General features: G+C 43.2%; 1 protein-coding gene across 7 annotated transcripts in view; it reads left to right on the top strand.

Moving 5' to 3' along the window:
- LOC138757784 (netrin receptor UNC5C-like) overlaps positions 1–22,237 on the top strand; it is a 369,257-nt gene that overhangs the window by 245,410 nt on the left and 101,610 nt on the right. The window contains exon 1 of one of the 7 annotated variants that reach the window (XM_069925677.1): positions 2,654–2,682. The exons of the other annotated variants lie outside the window; for them this stretch is intronic. Within the exon in view, the coding sequence (XP_069781778.1) occupies positions 2,658–2,682 (25 nt within the window). The 5' untranslated portion in view covers positions 2,654–2,657. Of the gene's footprint in view, positions 1–2,653; positions 2,683–22,237 lie in introns of those variants that run through there. 7 annotated transcript variants of the gene reach the window in all.

The raw sequence follows: 22,237 nt of genomic DNA on the forward strand, positions 1-22,237 counted from the left end.
AAAAAAATACAATGTTATCTCGCACCCCCTGGAATGCTATCTCGCACCCCTGCATAGGAGATGGTCGAGAAGAATGGAGCTGTTCTTATTGAAGCCTCTAATATTCTGAAGGTGGGGAGGTAGTTAGTTTGACAGATATGATATTGTCGAGATGTTTTCCGAGATGGGAAATCTACAGTGATGGATTAGGATTTCAGGAAACAGAAATTGATAGACTTCTGAATATCAAAGAAACCAAGAGACACAACATCAGGGCAGATCAACCGTGATAGTGCTATAGTCTTCTGTTCTTATGTTGTGTTCTTCTGTTAAAAGGTGCCCATTTACAAAGGAGGTGAAATTGAGTTTCTGCTTCCAGAGAATAGTGACTCTTAAATTCTCTACCCAATGGACCTGTAGATTATGAAGCATCGAATTCAGGACTGAGGCAGAATCATTTTCAAATGATAGGTTATAGAAATCAGACAGGAAAATCGAGAGTAAAGATCAGATTAGCAGTGATCTCACTGGACAGTGGTGGTGTTGGTGAGCAATGCATCCTAATCCTACTCTGAATTCTTATATTCACCTAATCTTAATGGCTAATTAATAGGCATGATAGATCTTCTTTCTTCTTCTTTGGCTTGGCTTCGCGGATGAAGATTTAAGGAGGGGGTAAATGTCCACGTCAGCTGCAGGCTCGTTGGTGGCTGACAAGTCCGATGCGGGACAGGCGGACACGGTTGCAGCGGTTGCAGGGGAAAATTGGTGGGTTGGGGTTGGGTGTTATATTCAACAACATAAAGCTAACTGCCTCTCCACCTTCAGAATTTTAGAGGTTTCAATAAGATCAGTACCATCTCCTATCCAGGTTCCACTTTTTAGTTCTTGTACGGAATAGGGTTATTTATTGTAAAGGAAGGTTTGGTTCGAATTTCTTCCTGTGACAAAGAACTTTTGTTTATATTTAGGAACAGGCAAGCTCAAGGGGAACAGTAAGTAAGGGGAGTTGACTATGTGATCCATTGTATGTCCTCTGCTATTGAGTAAGATCAGGGCTCAAACAGTTCTTGTTTTCAACTCTAGAATGATTGACCCTCTTATGGTTTAGAAACCCAAAATGTTGACTGACCATTTCTACCAATGGATGCTGCCTGCTGAGCAGCTCCTCAGTGTTTGCTCAAGATTCCACCACCTGTAGGTTTTTGATCATGTGAAAGAGTTTATTGTCATGTGCACAAACACAATGTACATATGCATCAACATTTTTACTTGCAACAGCCAAATAAGTATGTTGGATACACCAACTACAATTGTTTACATTAAATTACACCAGTGTTTCTCCCAGTGTTTAGAATCTTCAATTAGACTGTCTACAGCTCCCTTGCACAGAAAATTCTGAAGACTCACGACCCCGATAAAAAAATAAATTCTTCCTTATCACTTCCTAAATGGCCACACCTTGTTTTGAAACTATTACGACTCATTCTACATTCTTACACAGGAGAAAGCTTTCTCTCAGCATTAATCATTTTAATACCAATGAGAATCATTTGGTTAATGAGATTGCCCCATGTTCTTATCAAACGCCAGTGAACATGAACATGACCCATCTTCTCAATCAGTTTCAACCCACAAGTTGGGTACTTCTGTTGCATTGCATCAATTGCAAGTTCATTTTTCCTGAAATTAGGAGACAATATCGAACACAGTGCTCCAGGCATGGAATGCAGCTACAGCAGGAGTTCCCTACTTTCATACAATCTGCTGGAAGAACTCAGCAGTTTGTGCAGCATTAGTGGGGAAAAATAGTGCTCAATGTATTGGGCTAGAACCCTTCAATTCTCGATGGGGGGGAGGTAACTTAATATGTTGACTATTCCTTTTTTCTTCCACTGATGCTGCTTGACCAACAGATTGTTTGTAGGTCCAGATTCCAGTGTCTGCAGTCTCCCATGTCTCCTTTTCTACATTCATACTTCATTAACCAGATCTGCAATATTTTTGACAGTATATATCAGTTGAACATTGTTCAAGTTTAATACCATGTATGGAGAGCTACAGTGAGAATGTTTGTTTTCCGTGCAATCCAGGTCATCAACACATACAAACACTGCAGCAGTAAAAACACAGTACAGAGCTGAATGACAGAATTACAGAGAGTCATCAGTCAATATAATGCAGTGGTTTTCAAACTGCCCCGTAAACTCACATACCACCTTCAACAACCCCTATGCCATAGGTGCTCTGTGATTTGAAGGGATTGCTGAAGATGGAAAGAAAAGTTTTGAAAACCACTGCTTTAATTGTACCTAATTGACTTGTTATGTGCATGGTTTCATAACTCCAAAGGGAATGGGCCAATGAACAATTTTTCTCAAGCAAAATATTTCAGTAACAATTGAGTCTAGAACAGTGGTTCTTAACCTTCCCTTCCCACTCACATGCCACCTTCAGCAATCCTTTGCCAATCACAGAGCACCGATGGCATAGGGATTACTGAAGGTGGCAAGTGAGTTTAAGTGGGCTGTTTGAAAACCATTGGTATAGAGTAAAAGCAACATTAGTTTACCAGTGTTGGGTTCATTCAGGAGTCTGATAATGGTGGGAGGAAAATGTCCTTGAATCTTGTGGTACGTGATCTCACACTCATTAATCTTCTTCCCGATAGGAGGGGGATGAAGAGAGTTTGGCTGAACTCGGGTGAGTCTTTTAACCTTTTTGGTTATTTGCCCAAAGCATCCAGTTATTTAGGTGTAGTCGATGGGTGGGGTGGGGGGAGGGGGAGATTTCAAGATGGTCTGACTTGTATCCACTACTCTCTGCAATTCCCGCCTCACGCAATGATGCATCCTGACAGGATACATTCAATGATGGATTTCTAGAAGTATTTGAGTCATGCAAATGATGCACCAAATTTCCTCAGGCTTCTGGGGAAATAAAGATGCTGGGGCACGTTCTTACCCAATGTGGTGACATGGGTGGACCAGGACAAGTCATTGGAGATGTTTACCCCTGGGAACTTAAGGCTGATTATTTAATAATTTATTTAGATTATTCAGTGATTCAAAACATTATGGTGCAGATTGAGTTTTGAGGCCATTTAAGATGTAGACACATGTACATTTTAAGTTTTGTATCAGAGATGTGTGGGGCAGATCCTTTCCTTCCTGCTGTTGTTGTCCATGAAAGAGTGTTGTATATAGTACGTGCACCCACTGTGCAGATCTCCTCCCACTTACCACATCCACCCTGTCACCCATTCCATGTACCATCCAAGAAACAATTTCAGAACTTTCCCTGACTCAGCTGCAATGAGGGAATGTTGGAGAAAGTTTGCAATCCTGCCATGTAATTAGGAGGAGGAAGAGCTGGACTTCAGCTATGAACAATTGGGTTGTGAGGAGCTTGCTCTCCACTCACCAGTGGCATCAGTTTTTGAGGCTGCGTGATCAAACTGCTTCTCCAAGAGAGCCTTGGTTCTGCTGCATGCCGAGCAGGTCCTTCTCACTGACAGGAATAAGATATGGGCATCTTCAAAAGCCTCAGGCCACTTGTATGAATAGACCTCACAAAAGATTTATGAATCTAAGCTTTGTTCACATTAATTAGTAATCCAGGTTAAAGGCTAGGTCAAGAGCCCTTTGGCTACTGATGACTGATGTGTTACAGGAATGCAAAGCTTCATTCTGAAAGGAACCGGAGCTCTTTTAAGATTTAATAATTGTCACCCTAGATTGCGTGTTAGAGCATCTAATGGGCTACCAATCACAAATAATAAATAAAATAGAAGCACGTTTCTTTTGCAGCCAAATGAATATGCTTCACCACAGTAGGTTCGGAAGTTCAATTTCAATCGTGTTAATTTTTTAAGAGTATAAACTAACCCCCACCTATCCTCTCATTAACCTCCTCTCATGTAGTCATAGAGTTTTGCAGCACAGAAACAGGCCCTTCACCTCAACTTATCCAGGCTGACCAAGCTACTACCAATTGCTTGCATGCAGCACATGTCCCTCTAAACCTTTCCTATCCATGTACTCATCTGAAGGCCTTTTAAATGTTATGGTTGTACCCACCATACCACTTCCTTTGGTATCTATCCACCTCCCTCTTGTGTGGAAACGGTCCCCCACAGGTCCCTTTTAAATCACTCCTGTCTTGCCTGATGTATCTGTGCTTGTTATGGCTTCCCTGTCGGTGTTATGCCTTCTTTCTTCTTTTCTTCTTTGGCTTTGCTTCGCGGACGAAGATTTATGGAGGGGGTAAAAGTCCACGTCAGCTGCAGGCTCGTTTGTGGCTGACAAGTCCGATGCGGGACAGGCAGACACGGTTGCAGCGGCTGCAGGGGAAAATTGGTTGGTTGGGGTTGGGTGTTGGGTTTTTCCTCCTTTGCCTTTTGTCAGTGAGGTGAGCTCTGTGGTCTTCTTCAAAGGAGGTTGCTGCCCGCCAAACTGTGAGGTGCCAAAATGCACGGTTTGAGGCGATATCAGCCCACTGGCGGTGGTCAATGTGGCAGGCACCAAGAGATTTCTTTAGGCAGTCCTTGTACCTTTTCTTTTGTGCACCTCCGTCACGGTGGCCAGTGGAGAGCTCACCATATAACACGATCTTGGGAAGGCGATGGTCCTCCATTCTGGAGACGTGACCCATCCAGCGCAGCTGGATCTTCAGCAGCGTGGACTCGATGCTGTCGACCTCTGCCATCTCGAGTACTTCGATGTTAGGGATGAAAGCGCTCCAATGGATGTTGAGGATGGAGCGGAGACAACGCTGGTGGAAGAGTTCTAGGAGCCGTAGGTGATGCCGGTAGAGGATCCATGATTCGGAGCCAAACAGGAGTGTGGGTATGACAACGGCTCTGTATACGCTTATCTTTGTGAGGTTTTACAGTTGGTTGTTTTTCCAGACTCTTTTGTGTAGTCTTCCAAAGGCGCTATTTGCCTTGGCGAGTCTGTTGTCTATCTCATTGTCGATCCTTGCATCTGATGAAATGGTGCAGCCGAGATAGGTAAACTGGTTGACCGTTTTGAGTTTTGTGTGCCCGATGGAGATATGGGGGGGCTGGTAGTCATGGTGGGGAGCTGGCTGATGGATATTTAGCCTTACAATTTCTTCCCCACAATCTTCCCTCCACCTAGTCCTTAAAGCAGACTTTGGTTACTACGTTTTTAGTTATCCGATCCATTAAATAACTTGCTGTCGAATTTTGTCTGTTACCACTGCTGTGAAAGGCCGTGAGATATTTTATTGGATCTTACTGCATCAGGCTTCTGAGAAAATTCAGCATGAGCCCAATGTCCCTTCCCAAATTTTATAGATGTTCCACAGAAATGATCCCGTCCGGAGGCTTCACAGCTTGGGACAAAACTACTCTGCTCAAGACCACAAGAAAATGCAGAGTGCTGTGGACACAGCACAGGCTGTCACACAAACTGACCTCCCCTCCGTCGACTCCATCTTCACCTCCTGCTCTCTCTGAAAAGGAACCAACATAATGTTATGGGGCAGGAGGACCCCAAAACCCAGCAACAATAGAAATTCACCAAGACAAATGGTTACTTCAACAAAAGTTGCTTTTAATTATCTTTAAACATGAAAGCAGGGTCAAATTTTAAATTAGTTCTATTAACTTCCTTAACCTAACTTAAATCCCTTCTAATTCTAAGTTCACGTGTATGTAATGTGTGTGTAAGCTCAGAAAAGTTATTTGATTCACAGTCCAAACTCATTTCTCACTCTTCCAAGTTCACTGTTGGCAGGCAACTGTGCACAGAACTTAACATTTATGAATTTCACCAGGCTTTGATGCTTGAAAAGTAAATGGTTACCATTCAGGAAGGTTCTTGTCAGTTTTTAGAGAAAGATTTGCTGTTCATTGGACACCCACAACTGATTCCTTTAGATCAGCCACATCAGTGTCTTGTCGTGAAAACTTGCCCCATCAGGGTTTTCCAGATAATAACCTCTTTCTTTCAGGTCACTACGGAGTTCCTTTTTGTTTCCCTTATTTCAAGTGAAACATTATACAGCCAGTCCTCTTCTCTTGCATGGACCACAAGGACTTTGATTAGGCTGAACTCACAACCCACCTTCAAAATGGGGTTTTTCCACAAGCATGCCAGCTTGTCATGTTCCAGTCTCAGCTGCTACTGCTGAACTGTCAAACTGAATTCTCTCTCTCTCTCTCTCTCTCTCTCTCTCTCTCTCACTCACTCACATAGAAAAACCACATGACCCTCTTAGAACAGCCAACTGGACTCAGACAGACTGCAGCTCTAGACCTAATCTTCCGAGTTCATTCATCTGTTGGTTTCCAAAACAAAACAATAATCCATTACTCCACAGCATGTCCAATTAACACCTGGTTGTGAAGTCCTTGTAGGCATTCTTCAAAGATTGTACAAAGGCATTCGGAGCCTGAACTGTCTGGCTTGAGCAGAGATCCAGTATTTTAAATGAGATCTGTTTTGAAGTGTTTGTATCCATATGTGATCTAACTAAAAAACCTGCCACAATTTATCTATTTTAAAACATATCTATATACAATATAACACACAACATAATCTGTCACAATATCACATCCCGATCAATATGCATTCCAGATTCAAGGGCAGGTACTTTCCTGCTATAGTCAGACTCTTGAGCAAACCTCTCATTCATAAAAGATGATGCCCTTGCACTGTTTCACAGTACTTTTTAAAATTAGACACCTCACTTTGGTTTTATTGTAACACATTCCCCTGCACTTCCTGTTGTACTATGTATAAGCTGACTTGACTGAGTAGCATGTAAAACTAAGTGTTTCACAGTGAACAAATCAATCCAATTCAATTTACTTCAATGGATCTTTTTTCATAAAGGCAAAGTGTTGCTGCTGGAATTAAAATAGTTAAAGGCTTCTGGGTGTTACTGGCCAGCATAGAGCAAGTGTCGTTGGATTTTCCTTGGGTGTGTAGAGCCTAACAGTGGATTTTGCCTGCTGGAGGAGCAGTCAGGAAGGAGGAAAGAGAGAGGACATGACGATGGTCAGAATAACTAGCATGTGCTTGGAATCTGGAATGCACTGCCAAAGGAGATGAAGCAACCAGACAGGAATTGGCAAGGCATAGAAGTCTGTGGACCAAGTGCTGATAAATAGGATTAGTGTTGTAGGTTCCTGATGGTTAGCATGGACTATGAGATAAATCAGCCCATTCTTCAAACTCCATTCTCCATTTTCACAGCTGAAGAATAATTGGATCTCTGAGTGTCTAAAATCTATGAATCAAACTTTTGAAAGCATCTCCCTGCAGATGCATCGTGCACACCACTGACCTTGCGAGATCCATGTGATTTAAATCTGCTGTCATGTTTCCCTTCAACCAGGGTGTTCTCATCATCTCTCATCACATTGTGTTACCGTGCAAAGAGAGCTCTTTCAGTCCATTAAGCAAGCCAAGCATTTTCTAATGGCCAGGTCTTCCAGGTTACAATATAAGCCCCCACAGAAGCACACTGCAGATGTCAACCTGGATTTGGATCAATACTTGAAAATGAAAAGTGATCAGTTCTGTGAGGAAGGAAGAAAGTGGAACTGCCAGATGTGTACACACAAACGGGGGTGTCCTTTCTTTGCCTTGTGTTCTGATTCTACAATACGCCACAAAACCAGACATTTCTTTTTACACAAGGGTTTTTACACAGAAAGTGGTGAGTACCTGGAACGTACTGACAGGTGTGGCAGTGGAGGCTGATACAATAAGGACTTTTCAAAAACTCTTTTTGGGTACATAGATGGAAGAATAATGGTTGTTTATTGACTGTGAAGCAGGGAAGGGTACCATTAGATTATGTGGAGTAGGTTTATATGGGTTGGGCTGAAGGACCTGTAGTGTGTAGTACTATTCCACATTCTATTTTTCACCTTGATCTGGAAGGGATTAATTTAGAGGAAATTGCAGAGACTATGTAAACTTTCTATTTATAACATGCTGGTGAGGGTGAAGTCATAGTTCTTAAACAGCAAAGTTATGTGGGTGATGTAAGTCATTCTCATTGGGTACTGCAAATAGAGATGACACATTTAATTGTTACAAATCTGACAGTTCACAATATCATTAAGAGTAAATGGGTTTTAAATGATGATTTACTCCCAAAGATCATTTACCTCTGCCTGTCCCCTTTTATCAGTTCTGGCTGCCCCAGTGTTCTGCCCTGGTGTTTAGTCATGGAGTCAGTAAAAAAAAGTCCCTTTGGCACATCACACCCCTATTGAACTTTGACCCAACCTACAATAGTCCTATTTGCCTGCAATCTCATCACAGGATATTTTCCAAAATTCACCTTAAATATTGATAAGACTTGCTGAATTTCTTTGTGCTACTAAGCAGGTAGAAATGTTGGTATACCTCCTTGACTGCTGAAGATGAAGCTGCCATTGGATCAGGCCCATCCAGCTACCTGTTCTTAACAATGATTTTTTTATTCAACTGATAAAATCCTGGGATGTAATTTTTCATTACTGTTTGGATAAAATCCCAGGAATATTTAATTAGTTGTCCACAACTCAGTGTAATTTCTTGGAGCAAACTTATCTTCATTCTTAGGTGAATGATAGGAGATACCGTTACCAAGATATGGCTTTTAATTGGACATGAGATGATTGTATCATGACTTTTATAATATTCTGACAATGTCTTTAAACATTGCTATATTCCAGTTGTTCGGCTCCTTCTTCTGGTTTGAATTTTCTTCGCTTTTTGGTCACCATCAGTCATGATCAACCATGGGTATTGCGCCTCTGGTTTGTTGAGCAGAGTGGACTGTGGCTATGGAGGCCAACTTCGGGACATCAGGCTTTGCCACAGTCGCTGCATACAGCACAAAATACTTGGATGACTCAAACATGAAGGAGGAGGGAACACTAAAAAGCTGGTGGAACTCAACAAAGCAGGTAGCGTTCATGAGGGGGAAGAATCAGGCAATGTTTTGCGACTGAACCTACTATCGATAAAGGGTCCATCTCTCCCCACGGATGCTGCCTGACCTGCTGAATCCCTCCAGCATCTCACTCTTTGCTCAAAATTCCAACATCTGCATCAAGGACCCTTGAGGCTGCAGTTCACAGGTTTCAATAGACATACACAGTTCTTATATTTCTCAGCTGAGTGAAGTAGGACCATGAGAGTTGAGGACTTAGTGTTTGCAAAGATCTCATAGTGCCTGTCACTGAAGCCTACAGCAATTTTATTTTATTTCCTTCTGTGTCAGCAATGGACTCAAGTACCAGAACCAAGATAGAGTCGTACAGCATGGAAACAGGGCCTCCCACTCCTCCTATTCACCTGAAGCCTCCATTAATCTAATTTTTTTCTCCCCACATTCCCATCAAACCCCCACCCCCCACCAAAATCAATTAATTACATATACACTCGGGGAAATTGACAGTGACTTTGAAGTGCAGGATGAAACCGGAGCACCCGGTGTTGTGAGTGAGGAAACAGGTTTGGTAGATCTCAAAGGCAAGGTCTCTGGGCACAGTTTTGGTAGGGAAGGCATGTGTGGGAAATGGTAACATATGCAACACATACACACACACACACACACACACACACACACACACATGCACTCACACACACAGTTTACAGCAGCCATGGGAAAGAAATAGTGGACAATTAATAACAAATGTGGGGAAAATAGTGTGGGAACAAAATACACACACACATGCAATGAACTGGTACATATAATGATCAAGGAAAAATCACTACAATGCCCCACCACCCCTTGACACAAGGGGTACAGTTCTATGCTACAAGGGACACTAGTTAAATGCTCCCAACCCTTTTAACAGCGCACATCTTACCAACAGTTTCTCCAGCACCCTTCCGCATTTCTAGGCCTGGTGTGAAGAAGGGTGGTCCCAAGCTAGCAAAGAGAGAGAACAAAGAACACATGGCACCTTTATAGTGCTGGATGGACAAGCCCAAGCCGTTATCATGTTAAAATGGCTCAGTGCCAGGATAGTTAATCCAATTACAACAGTCAATGACTAAAGGCCAAGTACAGGCAGGCTGGAGAGTCCAGTCCAGGTAATTTACATGAATCAAAGGCAAGATGTGCACTAATGGGTGGAGTGGAACCAAACCTTGATTGGCAGCAGGTGTGTCCTCCATTGTGACAGCCACAACCCTTCCCAACACATAGGGAGAGCATACAAACACCAGTCCCAGTACTGGAAGGTGAATGGCATACAATCCATGTGTTGAATTTGGAGAGATTAACTTGTTAGCCGGCTGAGATCCTTCCAAAAGAGTAAGAGCATTGTTAGCAATACTTTCTTACTCTCTCTCTCTCTCTCTTTGAATATTCTTTAATCTATCCTTTTATATTTCAAATCTGTTTTTTGGTCTTGGCATATTGTGGTAATTTAATTTATACCACTGTAGTTGGTGCACCTATGCGTGGCTGCAGCAGGAAAGAGGTTTGATACATCTGTACATGTATATGACAAGAAACTCACATATCTAATACATTGTTCAAATTCAGGTTGTTGGAGAGTTTTGTCAGTCAGTGCTAAGATTCCTCTAACTTTGTCCCCAGCAGCTCAGTGTGCTCTAAATGTTCCCATTGTCCCAATCTTTGAGACTGCATTTGTCAGGTTTCAATGAGCATACATAGCTCCTGCCAGTACCCATACATGACCTGATGTAGTCTGAGGCCTATTGGCTTCAAAGGCCCAATGCTGGATGCACAGACCCAATATTGTGTTCAGTTGACCAAGAATTAACACGAGACCTAGAAACACCATACTATTTACATTTATTAGAGTTTTGGGACAGAGCCCAGTGAGATCTGTACTGTCCAGCAGTCAAAATGTCTTGAAGTGGACCAATGACAAGACTTTAGTTAACAAAGAAAAGCTGGAGAAGCTCAAATGGTCAGGCATTTGGTGGATACCCTCTGTGTGGTAACTGAAGTAGGAGGGGAGATAGCAAACATACAAATGGGGAAAGGAGATGGGCTGGGGAAAGGGCCAAGAGGTGATAGGTTCCTGGAGAAATAATGGTGGCAGAGGTAGAGAGATGACACCATTGGAAGAGATTGACAAAGATTGGAAAGAATGTTTTTTTCACATTTAAAAAAAAATTTAGACATACAACATGGTAACAGGCCATTTAGGCCCATGAGTCTGTGCTGCTCAATTTACATCCAATTAACCTACCCCTCCAGTGGCAGATAAAGGAAAAATGGAAACAATGGATCCAGATAGAGGTGAGAGTTCCTTAAAATTTGAAGATTCAATCTTTGTGCCACTGGATTTAAGGGTGTCGAGGAAGCATATGATGCATTGTCAGGAATCCCACCACGAGCCATATCTTCTGATTTCTACTTTCAACAGGGATCTGTCTCTCTGTGATTCCCTGGTCCAATCTTTCCTCCCCACCCAACCTTCCACCCTCTTCTTGCTAGATATTGCAGAACATGGAAACCTTTCCCTACATCTCCCACATTGTCTCCATCCAGGACTACAGAGACCTTCCAGGTGAAGCAGAACTTTATATCCCACTCCAACTTCATCTCCTGCATTCTGCTTCCTCAGTGTGACCTCCTGTACATTGATGAGAGGAGATGCATATGGAGCAATCACTTCACTGAGCATTTGCTCTAGGCCCAGGCCTAGATAGCATTTATCTGCCACCATTTTCTAACATTTCCCCCATTCCATCCCAATAGTCTCCTTCCCCCACCTCTTGTATCTTCTGTTCAGTACCTTTTCACTTCTTGGTCCCTCTGCTTTCCCCACAACCCCCCCCCCCCCCCACCTTCTTCTATTTGACTTCTACCTTGCTGTTTGTGCAGTTAAATACATAGAACATAAAATATAGAATTTACAGGAAAATACAAGCATTTTGGCCCACATTGTGGTACCAACTGATAGAAACCTACTCAACTAACTAAACCTTCCATACCTTACACCCATAAATTTCCATTTTTCTTGTATCCATGTGCCTGCTTAAGAGTCTTTTAAATGTCCTATTTTACCAGTCTCCATCACCACACCTAGCCATATATTTCAAATGCCCACTTCTATCTGTGTATAAAAAAACTTACCCATGGTGTCTCCACTAAACTTTCCTCATCTCACCATGTACAGATGTCCTCTGGTATTTGCTGCTCTCAACCCAGGAAAAAGGTGCTTGCTGTCCTCACTGTTTATGCCTTTCTTAACCTGGTAGACCTTTATTAAGTCACCTCTCATCCTTCTTGCTCCAAAGAGGAAAGTCCTAGCTCTGTTAATGTTGCTTCATAAGACATGTTCTCCAATCCATGCATAATCCTTATAAATCTCCTTTGCGCTCTCGCAATAGCTTCTACATCCTTCCTATAAAGAGGCAATTAGATCTGAACACAATATTCCAAAGTTTTATAGAGCTGTAACTTCATATCATGATGCTTTAACTCAATCGCATGACTAATGAAGGCCAGCATACCATAAGCCTTCTTAACTACCCTATCAACTTGTGTGGCAACCTGAGAGGTCTATGGATTTGGGCATCAAGTTCCCTCTGTTCTTCCACACTGTTAAGAAACATGCCATTAGCTATGTGCTCTGCCTTGAAGTTTGACGTACCAAAATGCATCACTTCACACACACCTGTATCTGGATTGAACTTCATCTCCAACTTTTCCACCCAACTCTGAATCCTGTCTTTATCCTTTCAATAACGTTCTACTCCTCCATCCTTGGTGACATCTGTAAACTGAGTATCTCATCTCTCTACTTCTTCGCCTGGGTCATTTATAAAAATCACAAGGAGCAGAGGTCCCAGACATATCCTTGTTGAACTCCACTAGTCACTGACTCCAGTCAGAATACGTTCCATCTACTATCACCCTCTGCTTTCTGCAGGCAATCTAATTCTAAATCCACACAGCCAAATGTCCATGGATCCCATGCCTCATGACTCTCTGAATATGTTTAAATAAATAAATCTGGAATAAATAAATAAAAATACAATAGTCGCCATGAAATTATTGGATTGTTTTTAAAACCCTCCCCAGAAGAGGAAATCTAGCATCCTTTCCCACTCTGGACAAGGAATTAAACAAGAAAATCTGCGGATTCTAGGATCGAGAGCAATGCACAAACATGCTGGAGAAAGTCAGCAGGTCATACAGCATCCACAAGAAGTAAAGATTTCAAGCTGGGGCCCTTCGTCAGGGTGAAAATATTCATCATGCCTGATGAAGAGCACAGGCCAGAAAAGTTGGTTACCCTTTATGAATGCTGTGTTACTGTCTGAGTTTCTCCAGCACGTTAAGTATTGCCCTCTCTGGACAATATGTGTCTGCAGATCTTCCAATGCAGTTAAATCTTGACTGCCCACTGAAATTTTATAATGATACAAAAATAGATCATTCAATCCATCAAGCCCAGACTGACTCTTCACATCTCAAGCACCCATTGCATGAAGAGGCCATTCACCCCATTGTCGATGCTCTCCAGTCAGAACCATTCCTCATACCCATCAATTATTTTCCTTCAATATTCATCTAATATGTATTTTTAAAGTCCCTTGTTTGTTTTAGCCAATGGATTCTACCTAAAGTTAAAAGAAAAGTCAAATCTTAATTTGTCCCCTCTCCTCCCCACTCACAAACCTAGCAGCATATTTTGGCAATTGACCATAAATGGAGCTGATAAAGTAGCTGCCTAAATATTTTCAGGAGTGGATCAGGTGGTCAAGAGGGGATTCTGTCTCTTCGTGAACCTACATAGACGGAAAGGACACCGTGCATTCAGCAAGTAGATTAAATATCAGTTACAATTTTGCTGCCGACATTTTGCCAGCCCAAGTAATTCAGGGGATTAGAATTTGTTTCAGACATTTGACATCATTGGATGTCTGAAATTGTTAACTCTGTATATTTGTTTTGTCAATGGCATTCTGAATGATTTATGATCTATCAGAATCTAATTTAACTGTTGTTCATTGGTGATTATCAACAAGTCTAGCTCCCCCCACCTCGCACACCCCCCCCCCAATATACCCAAATCTCAAGATGAGATCCATCCTGACCGATTAAAATTTTCCATTTATTCCTGACCATGATTAATTGACATTCTTAAATGCACATAGGAAAGATTGTTTGCAAATGAGTCCTCCATAGAATACATAATTTAATTGGTGAATAAACTGTAAGCCTTTTGGGTATTGAACATGAAAGTAGTTATTAACTTTAGATTGATTTTACTGGACTACCAGTTTAAGGTCACTTTTATAATTATTAGATGAATAGATTAATTGCTGAACTAAAAGAGTTGTTCTGTGAGGAGAGATTGATTGGGATGAGTCCATATTCACATGCTTTGAAAACTTGAGTGATCGCACTGACTTGTTCAAGCTTCTGGGCAAGGTGAATACAAAGAAGCTGGTTCCTGGTTGGAGAATTAGAATTGTTAGGCACAGCCTCAGGATGAGAGGCCAGACATTTAGGACATGGCTGAAGCAGTATTCTTATGCAGAAGATTATAAAACTTTGGAATTGTGTACTAGCAAGAGCTCTGATGTTGAGTCATTAAATCCATTCAAAGCAGTGATTGAGAGGTGATTAAGGGAATCTGGCCTTGAAGACCAGTGGATGCTTTTCACTTTCCACAGGTTCAGCACTGCTGGCTGAACACTGGGCACGTTTCTCTTTTCAGCATGCCATCGCCTCCGCAGTTACCACACCCTGCCCTGGACAAGGGTGTGGGGTGGCATGGCTGGCACTTCCTCCTGGCCTCCAGCAACTGTCTGATCATGGGTACCACCTGGATTGTGTCAATGCTCATGGACTGCTGTTGTGGAGAGGCCAGTTTTCCTCAGTAGTTTCGTACACCAGACGGGTAGAGATGGCCTTTACTAGCGTTATCTCACTGTCGTCCAGAAGTGCTTTCCACATACTGTGGTCACAAACACCACAAACCATCCTATGTTTAATTAACTCCTCACAGAGCGTTTCAAAGTTACAGGTCTTCACCCTGATTTTCAAATCACCAGGCTTTTGGTCTCTAGTATTAAATTTGTGCCTTTCCATCATCACGTTTCTCTGTGGATTGTATATTTCCCTGAATTTTTCTTTTAAACATTCGGGGTCTTATCTTGACTCGGTTGGACTGGTAATGAGTTCCCCTTTTCATGCTTCGTCTGCATACATGAACAACCTCTCCCTTTCAATGGCTTCTGGACCTGCCAAGTTTAGCCAAATGTACCCTCTGATGCAGGCAAGCTTGTCGCTGTGCACTGCCTCAATAAATGTGTCATACGCTTGCTCAGAAATACACCAGTTCTCCATTCCATTTCTTTCAAACATGAATGGGTTGGGCCATCAAAATCCATCTGCCATTTTGGTGACTTGCAAACATGATTCTGGTTACTCACTGTGACCGACTGGAAGGCCTCAGGCTTGGGACGCTCTTGATCCAACTTCTGACACAATATTTGCAATTGTGTGCTGAATAACTAGACGAGTTGGCAGGTGAGGTGAACCAAACAACTTTACTGTACACTATCAAAAAGAGAAAGAGAGAGAGAGAGCCCACAGCATGGCATCTGCTCCCTGCTAGTACTCAATTCAACTAACGCGCCCTCTTGGATTTCGCATATACGCAGTGCACTGTCGCGAGTACAGTGGCTGCAATGCGATTGCAGCGGGTGCAGAGCAGCCAGTGGCAGTGGCTGTCTACAGGTTCTTTTTCTCCTGCTGATGCAACAGATTGTTTATTGCTGCACACTCCACCATCCACAGTCTCCTGCCTCTTCAGTCATACTGATGCCAATTGGAAGGAGAATAAACATTCTTCTTCTTCTGTCCTTGTTTTGTCTGAGCTGTAGCTTGTTTCTGAACACATGGTGGGTGAGGCTTGGCCCAGTAGCTGATCCAAAGCAACGTGGAGTTGGCTGGTGCTCACAATGCTTCAATAACTCCTCAAAAAATTGGACTTCTCATGGACCTCTGGAGTTACATACAACCGTAAGAATACCAGACATGCAGCCAGACACTACTGAATAAGATTTTAATGTAAAATTGTAATGACATCTTTGGCAACCAGCTGTTGGATAGTTTAGCTAACAAGTGGGTTAGGTTTTTCTCTGTAACAATTCTGGCATTTTCCACAGCAATAGTTTCATTATTATTCATTCCTCCTCCCCATCTTTATTCACATTTGCTCATTGGCTACGTCTGAAGTCTATTTTCGTTTTATTCATTCATGGGGTGTAGGCATCGCAGGCCGAGATGGCAGTTAATTGCCTTTCCTTAATTTTATTTGAAAAGGAGAAGATGAGCTGGCTCCTTGAGGTGTGGGTACGAACAGTGTTGTCAGGATTGCATGGTTAATGGTTAGCACAAAGCTATTACAACCCCAGTGACTAGGTTCGAATCTTCTACAGTCTGAAAGGAGTTTATATATTTTTCTTGTATCTATGTGGGCTTCCTCTGGGTGCTTCGGCTTCCTTCCACGTACCAAAGACGGATGGGCTTAGTAGATTAATTGGTCACATGGGTGTATTTGGGTAGTATGGGCTTGTGGGCCAGAAGGGCCTGTTACCCTGCTGTATCTCTAAATTTAAAAAAAAGTAAAATTCTGACTCATTCCATGTATTAATGGCACTGATAGAATTTTAAAATAGAAGAATTAAGGGTTAAGGGAAGAGGCAGGTAAGTGGAGCTGACTGCATGACCAGGTCAGCCAAACCTTATTGAATGGTGATCGGCCTCAATAGGCCAGATGGTTTACTCCTGCTCCTATGTCTTATCTTCTTAACATGATCAAGGATTTGAATTAGATTTTCTCTTGGCTTTATTGATCCTACTTTAATTATGTCTGCCCCTTCTCCGCTCTCAACACCTTTCTCTATGATGTGTGAGGAGTTTGCATGTAGTCGTCATGAACAGCATGAATGACTCTGGAAGATGGGGGTGAGAGGTGTAATCTGGGGGTGAAGCTCCATTTCCCTCCCACATCCAGAGAACATGTGGATGCTGGGTTAATGGGCTGCTGTAAATTGTTCTGACTCGTGTCAGTGTGTGGCGGATTTGGGGGGGGGGGGGGTGGGGTTGCGTGGCAGCTGATGGGAATTTGGGAAGAATAACCTGAACGTGAGCTTCCTGGTCAACATGGTCAGCAGTGTGCTGAAGGACCTGATTCCATGCTGTAGTATTGCCTGATCCCTCTGCCTCTCTCCAAGTCAGTGTGCACTGCCACCCTTCCCACCACTTTCTCTCTTTCCCCTGCCTCTCTCCTGCTTGCACTCTCCTCTTTCTCTCTTCATTTCTCCCCTTTCTCCCTCTTTCTCTGTCTCTCTCTCTCTCCTTTTCCCTCTCTCGACTCTCTCTCTCTCTCCTTCACAGGGCTGCAGTTTCTACGTATGTTCCCAGCTTACGGAACTTTTGGCAGACATTGGAAAGTGAGTTGAGGATGGCAGATGACATGTCCACATGTCCAGAGATCCTTCGCATTTTGTTCAATTATTTTAATGAACTAAGCCAATTGATTTAATTTTTATGGTGCAACTCACAGTAACTGTTAAAAGCCAGGATCTAATTTCATTAAATGTGCATTTATATTCATTACACCAATACTGCCCGAGAAATGGTGATTATTGCCGGCATTCAGGCTTTATTTGTTCCTCATTAGGGTCCTGTATCAATAGCTGTCCCAAGGTACTAGTCAGCAGGTAATGGGAATAGAAATGAATACTTCTGCATTGCAGTTAAAGATTAAACACAGACTGGTGCAAACATCTGCTAGAGCAGTGGTTCTCAACCTATATTGTATCAGGATCTGTTTCATAAACAATGGCCCGGTGAACAAATTATGTAGAAGTGCTTCAAGTAGTTTTGCTTCCAAGATACTTATTGCACACTGCAAGTTAAAGCAGCTCAATGGCCCTAAAGTTAATGAGAATAACCAGCATCAACAGGAAAGCATTAACAGCTATCTCAACATCTGGCACTCCATTACTCCCCGGTGACATTCATCATTGTGCAATTTGGAAGAAAAAACAAAATTTGACATAAGGTGTGATCCAGGATTAATTGTTACATTACTTCCTTTTTTTTAATGTTTTACTTTAATTTTTTTTCTGAATGTTTAGACATACCAGCATGGTAACTAACCCTTCTGGCCCATGAGCCCATGTCACCCAAATACCCCAAAGAAGCAGAAAAAATCACACAGTAGGTGCTGGTAGGTGATCCTACTAGTACTCCCTTAAAACCATGGACAATGCTTTTCCCTTAAAACCATGGACATCAGTTTCCCCCTCACCCAACACTTTTGCTTTATATTTTGCTGAATTCATGAGCCAATTCCTCCCATCAACTCCATCTATACCACCCCCATCCCCTCTAATAAGCTGGCAACTTATTAAATAATCACCCCACCCCCGGTCATATTCCCTTCTTCCCACTCCACCTCCCCCCACCCCTTCCATTTGGCAAAGGATACACAAATTTGGAAATGTGAAGCTCCTGGTTCAAGGACAGGTTCTTTCCTGCTGTTATCAAACTCTTAAATGGACCACACCCTGGCAGCAGATGATGCCCTGACACTGACCATTTAAACTCTATTTTATTTGACATCCTGCCAGGATTAATTGTTACATTACTTCCTACACTGTATTTTTTTAATGTTTTACTTTAATTTTTTTCTGATTGTTTAGACATACCAGCATGGTAACTAACCCTTCTGGCCCATGAGCCCATGTCACTCAAATACCCCAATTTACCTATAACCCCCATCTGTTTTGAAGGGTGGGAAGAAATTGGAGCACCCAGAATAAACATATCCAGATACATGGAGAACATACAAGCTTCTTACAGACAACACCTGATTCAAACATGGGTTATTGGTGCTGTAAAAGCGTTACTCTAGGTGCTGGAATAGTGCTACTCTAGATACTGGATTAGCATTACTCCAGGTGCTGTAACAGTGTTACTCTAGGTCCTGTAATAGTGTTACTCTAGGTGCTGTATTAGCATTGCTCTAGGTGCTGTAATAGTGTTACTCTAAGTGCTGTAATAGTGTTACTCTCCGTGCTGGAATAGCATTACTCTAGGTGCTGTAATAGCGTTACTCTAGGTGCTGTAATAGCATTACTCTAGGTGCTGTAATAGTGTTACTCTATGTGCTGTAATCTCTTCTTTTCTTTCTTCTTTGGCTTGGCTTCACGGACGAAGATTTATGGAGGGGGTAAATGTCCACGTCAGCTGCAGGCTCGTTTGTGGCTGACAAGTCCGATGCGGGACAGGCAGACACGGTTGCAGCGGTTGCAGGAGAAAATTGGTTGGTTGGGGTTGGGTGTTGGGTTTTTCCTCCTTTGCCTTTTGTCAGTGAGGTGGGCTCTGCGGTCTTCTTCAAAGGAGGTTGCTGCCCGCCGAACTGTGAGGTGCCAAGATGCACGGTTGGAGGCGATATCAGCCCACTGGCGGTGGTCAATGTGGCAGGCACCAAGAGATTTCTTAAAGCAGTCCTTGTACCTCTTCTTTGGTGCACCTCTGTCACGGTGGCCAGTGGAGAGCTCGCCATATAACACGATCTTGGGAAGGCGATGGTCCTCCATTCTGGAGACGTGACCCACCCAGCGCAGCTGGATCTTCAGCAGCGTGGACTCGATGCTGTCGACCTCTGCCATCTCGAGTACTTCGACGTTAGGGATGAAAGCACTCCAATGAATGTTGAGGATGGAGCAGAGACAATGCTGGTGGAAGCGTTGTAGGAGCTGTAGGTGATGCCGGTAGAGGACCCATGATTCGGAGCCGAACAGGAGTGTGGGTATGACAACGACTCTGTATACGCTTATCCTTGTGGGTTTTTCAGTTGGTTGTTTTTCCAGACTCTTTTGTGTAGTCTTCCAAAGGCGCTATTTGCCTTGGCGAGTCTGTTGTCTATCTCGTTGTTGATCCTTGCATCTGATGAAATGGTGCAGCCAAGATAGGTAAACTGGTTGACCGTTTTGAGTTTTGTGTGCCCGATGGAGATGTGGGGGGGCTGGTAGTCATGGTGGGGAGCTGGCTGATGGAGGACCTCAGTTTTCTTCAGGCTGACTTCCAGGCCAAACATTTTGGCAGTTTCTGCAAAACAGGATGTCAAGCGCTGAAGAGCTGGCTCTGAATGGGCAACTAAAGTGGCATTACCCTAGGTGCTGTAATAGTGTTACTCTATGTGCTGTAATAGAATTACCCTAGGTGCTGTAATAACAATACTCTAGGTCAGGGGTGTCAAACTCAAATTCACAGAGGGCCAAAATTAAAAACTTGGACTAAGTCGAGGGCCGAACTAAATATTTATTGAAAATTTTCAACAACATCTGCATGTTTTCTCTTCTTTCAACATATGTAATGTTAAACTTTTTCTTATTAAAATAAATGTTTAATAATAGTATTGGATAAACTCTTTCATTGTCGTTGTCATTGTCATTGGCCCATTTCCTTTAGCGTTCTGAAACCGTGCACATGACGAGTCAATGAGGGATGATTAAAGCAGTGGTCTTCAAACTTTTTCTTTCCACCCACAGACCACCTTAAGCAATCCCTTATTAATCACAGAGCACCAATGGCACAGGACGCGAGTGGAAAGAAAAAGGTTGAGAACTGTTGTATTGTGGTAACTCCACATCTGATTAGGTTAATTGTTAGGCAAGTGGTCAGAGAAGGACCCCCCCCCACCCCAAGAAAGGCTTAAATCACAGGAACAAAATAAGCTTCCATCTCACTGCTCCCTATCTTACACACAGTCCTGATGTGGATTGTGGGGTTGCAGCTCCACGTTCACCCGAGTTCAGGTGCTGTCTGTGTGGAGTTTGTACGCTCTCCCCTTGTCTTGGACCAACAGGTTGGTCACCTGACGAAGGCACCCGAACCCCCCGTTGAAACGCCAGCGTCCGGGGCGGTGGAAGAATTGGCTGAGAAGAGCGCGTTGCTCCCACCCCCCTCCCATGGTTGGAGAGGGATTAAACTGCGATCTCACGGCGCCGGGCTTGTCTCCAACAAAAGGAGCGGGAGGCAGGGTCCGCGGCGCACGGAGCGAGGGGGAAGGCATCACCAACGAGATGTTCGGTCTGGCATCGCCGCTGAAGCGCAGACCCAGTGAGGATGGTCCCCAACTCCAGCCGCGTCTGTGTGTCCGGGAGCCGGGCGGGCTGAGTGCGGCGCTCCGATCCCCGGGATTCGGGACTCTGAGATCCCTCCACACCTCCGGCATCTTCATTTTCACCTTCAGTGTGCATGCGCTATACTGGCGCGGCGGCCAGCGGGCCAACTCTAATATATATTTAATATGATCTTGCGGGCTAAATATAATTATATCGCGGGCCAAATTTGGCCCGCGGGCCAGATTTTGACATGTGTGCTCTAGGTGCTGAAAGATCATTACTCTATATACTGTAATAGCATTACTCTAGGTGCTATAATAGTATTACTCTAGGTGCTGTAATAGTGTTACTCTAGGTGCTGGAATAGCATTACTCTAGATGCTATAATAGCAATACTCTAGGTGCTGGAATATCATTACTATAGGTGCTGTAATAGCATTACTCTAGGTGCTGTAATAGTGTTACTCCAGGTGCTGTAATAGCATTGTGTTATGTGAATTGAGCCAGCCTCAAATTTGTTGTTATTGCACTAACTTCTGCATGAGTTGGGTTGCCTAGGTAGCTTCTCATGCTATTTTGGTACCTGCAACAATACACAATTCTATTAAGGTCTTTTCCACATGTAGCACTGTTATTTTAGGAAGGTTTGGATGGCCAGGCATTTTAAGAAGTTATGCTTCTTTAGAATGGGTGGTGTATCACAGCATTGTTAGGTACAGGCCCTTCAGCCCAACTTGTCCATGGTTTCCAAATTGTATACATGAGCTTAAAGAAGAAAATCTGCAGATGCTGGGGTTGAGTACAATGCACAAAAGTGCTGGAGAAACTCACCAGGTCATGCAGCGCCAACCTGAAGTCAAAGGCAGTCGATGTTTTTGGCCTAAACCCTTTATAAGGAATCTGAAAAAAAAGGTAGACACCTGAATAAAAAGTTGGGAGAGGAGGGAAGAAGGAGCAAGGTAAGAAGAACAGGTTTGCAGGTTAGAGGTAATGGGTGGATTCAGGTGGGAGAGTAGAATAGAAACAAACAAATGATAAGGGCAGAGGGCAGAGGGCAGAGGTCTCAGAGGGGTAGCTCTCTGATAGTAGAAGGAAGGGACCTGTGTAGGGAGCTGGCAGAAAGGAGTCCTCTGTTT

This window comes from Narcine bancroftii, chromosome 3, assembly GCF_036971445.1.
Source record: "Narcine bancroftii isolate sNarBan1 chromosome 3, sNarBan1.hap1, whole genome shotgun sequence".
In the NCBI taxonomy this organism is placed as follows: Eukaryota; Metazoa; Chordata; class Chondrichthyes; order Torpediniformes; family Narcinidae; genus Narcine; species Narcine bancroftii.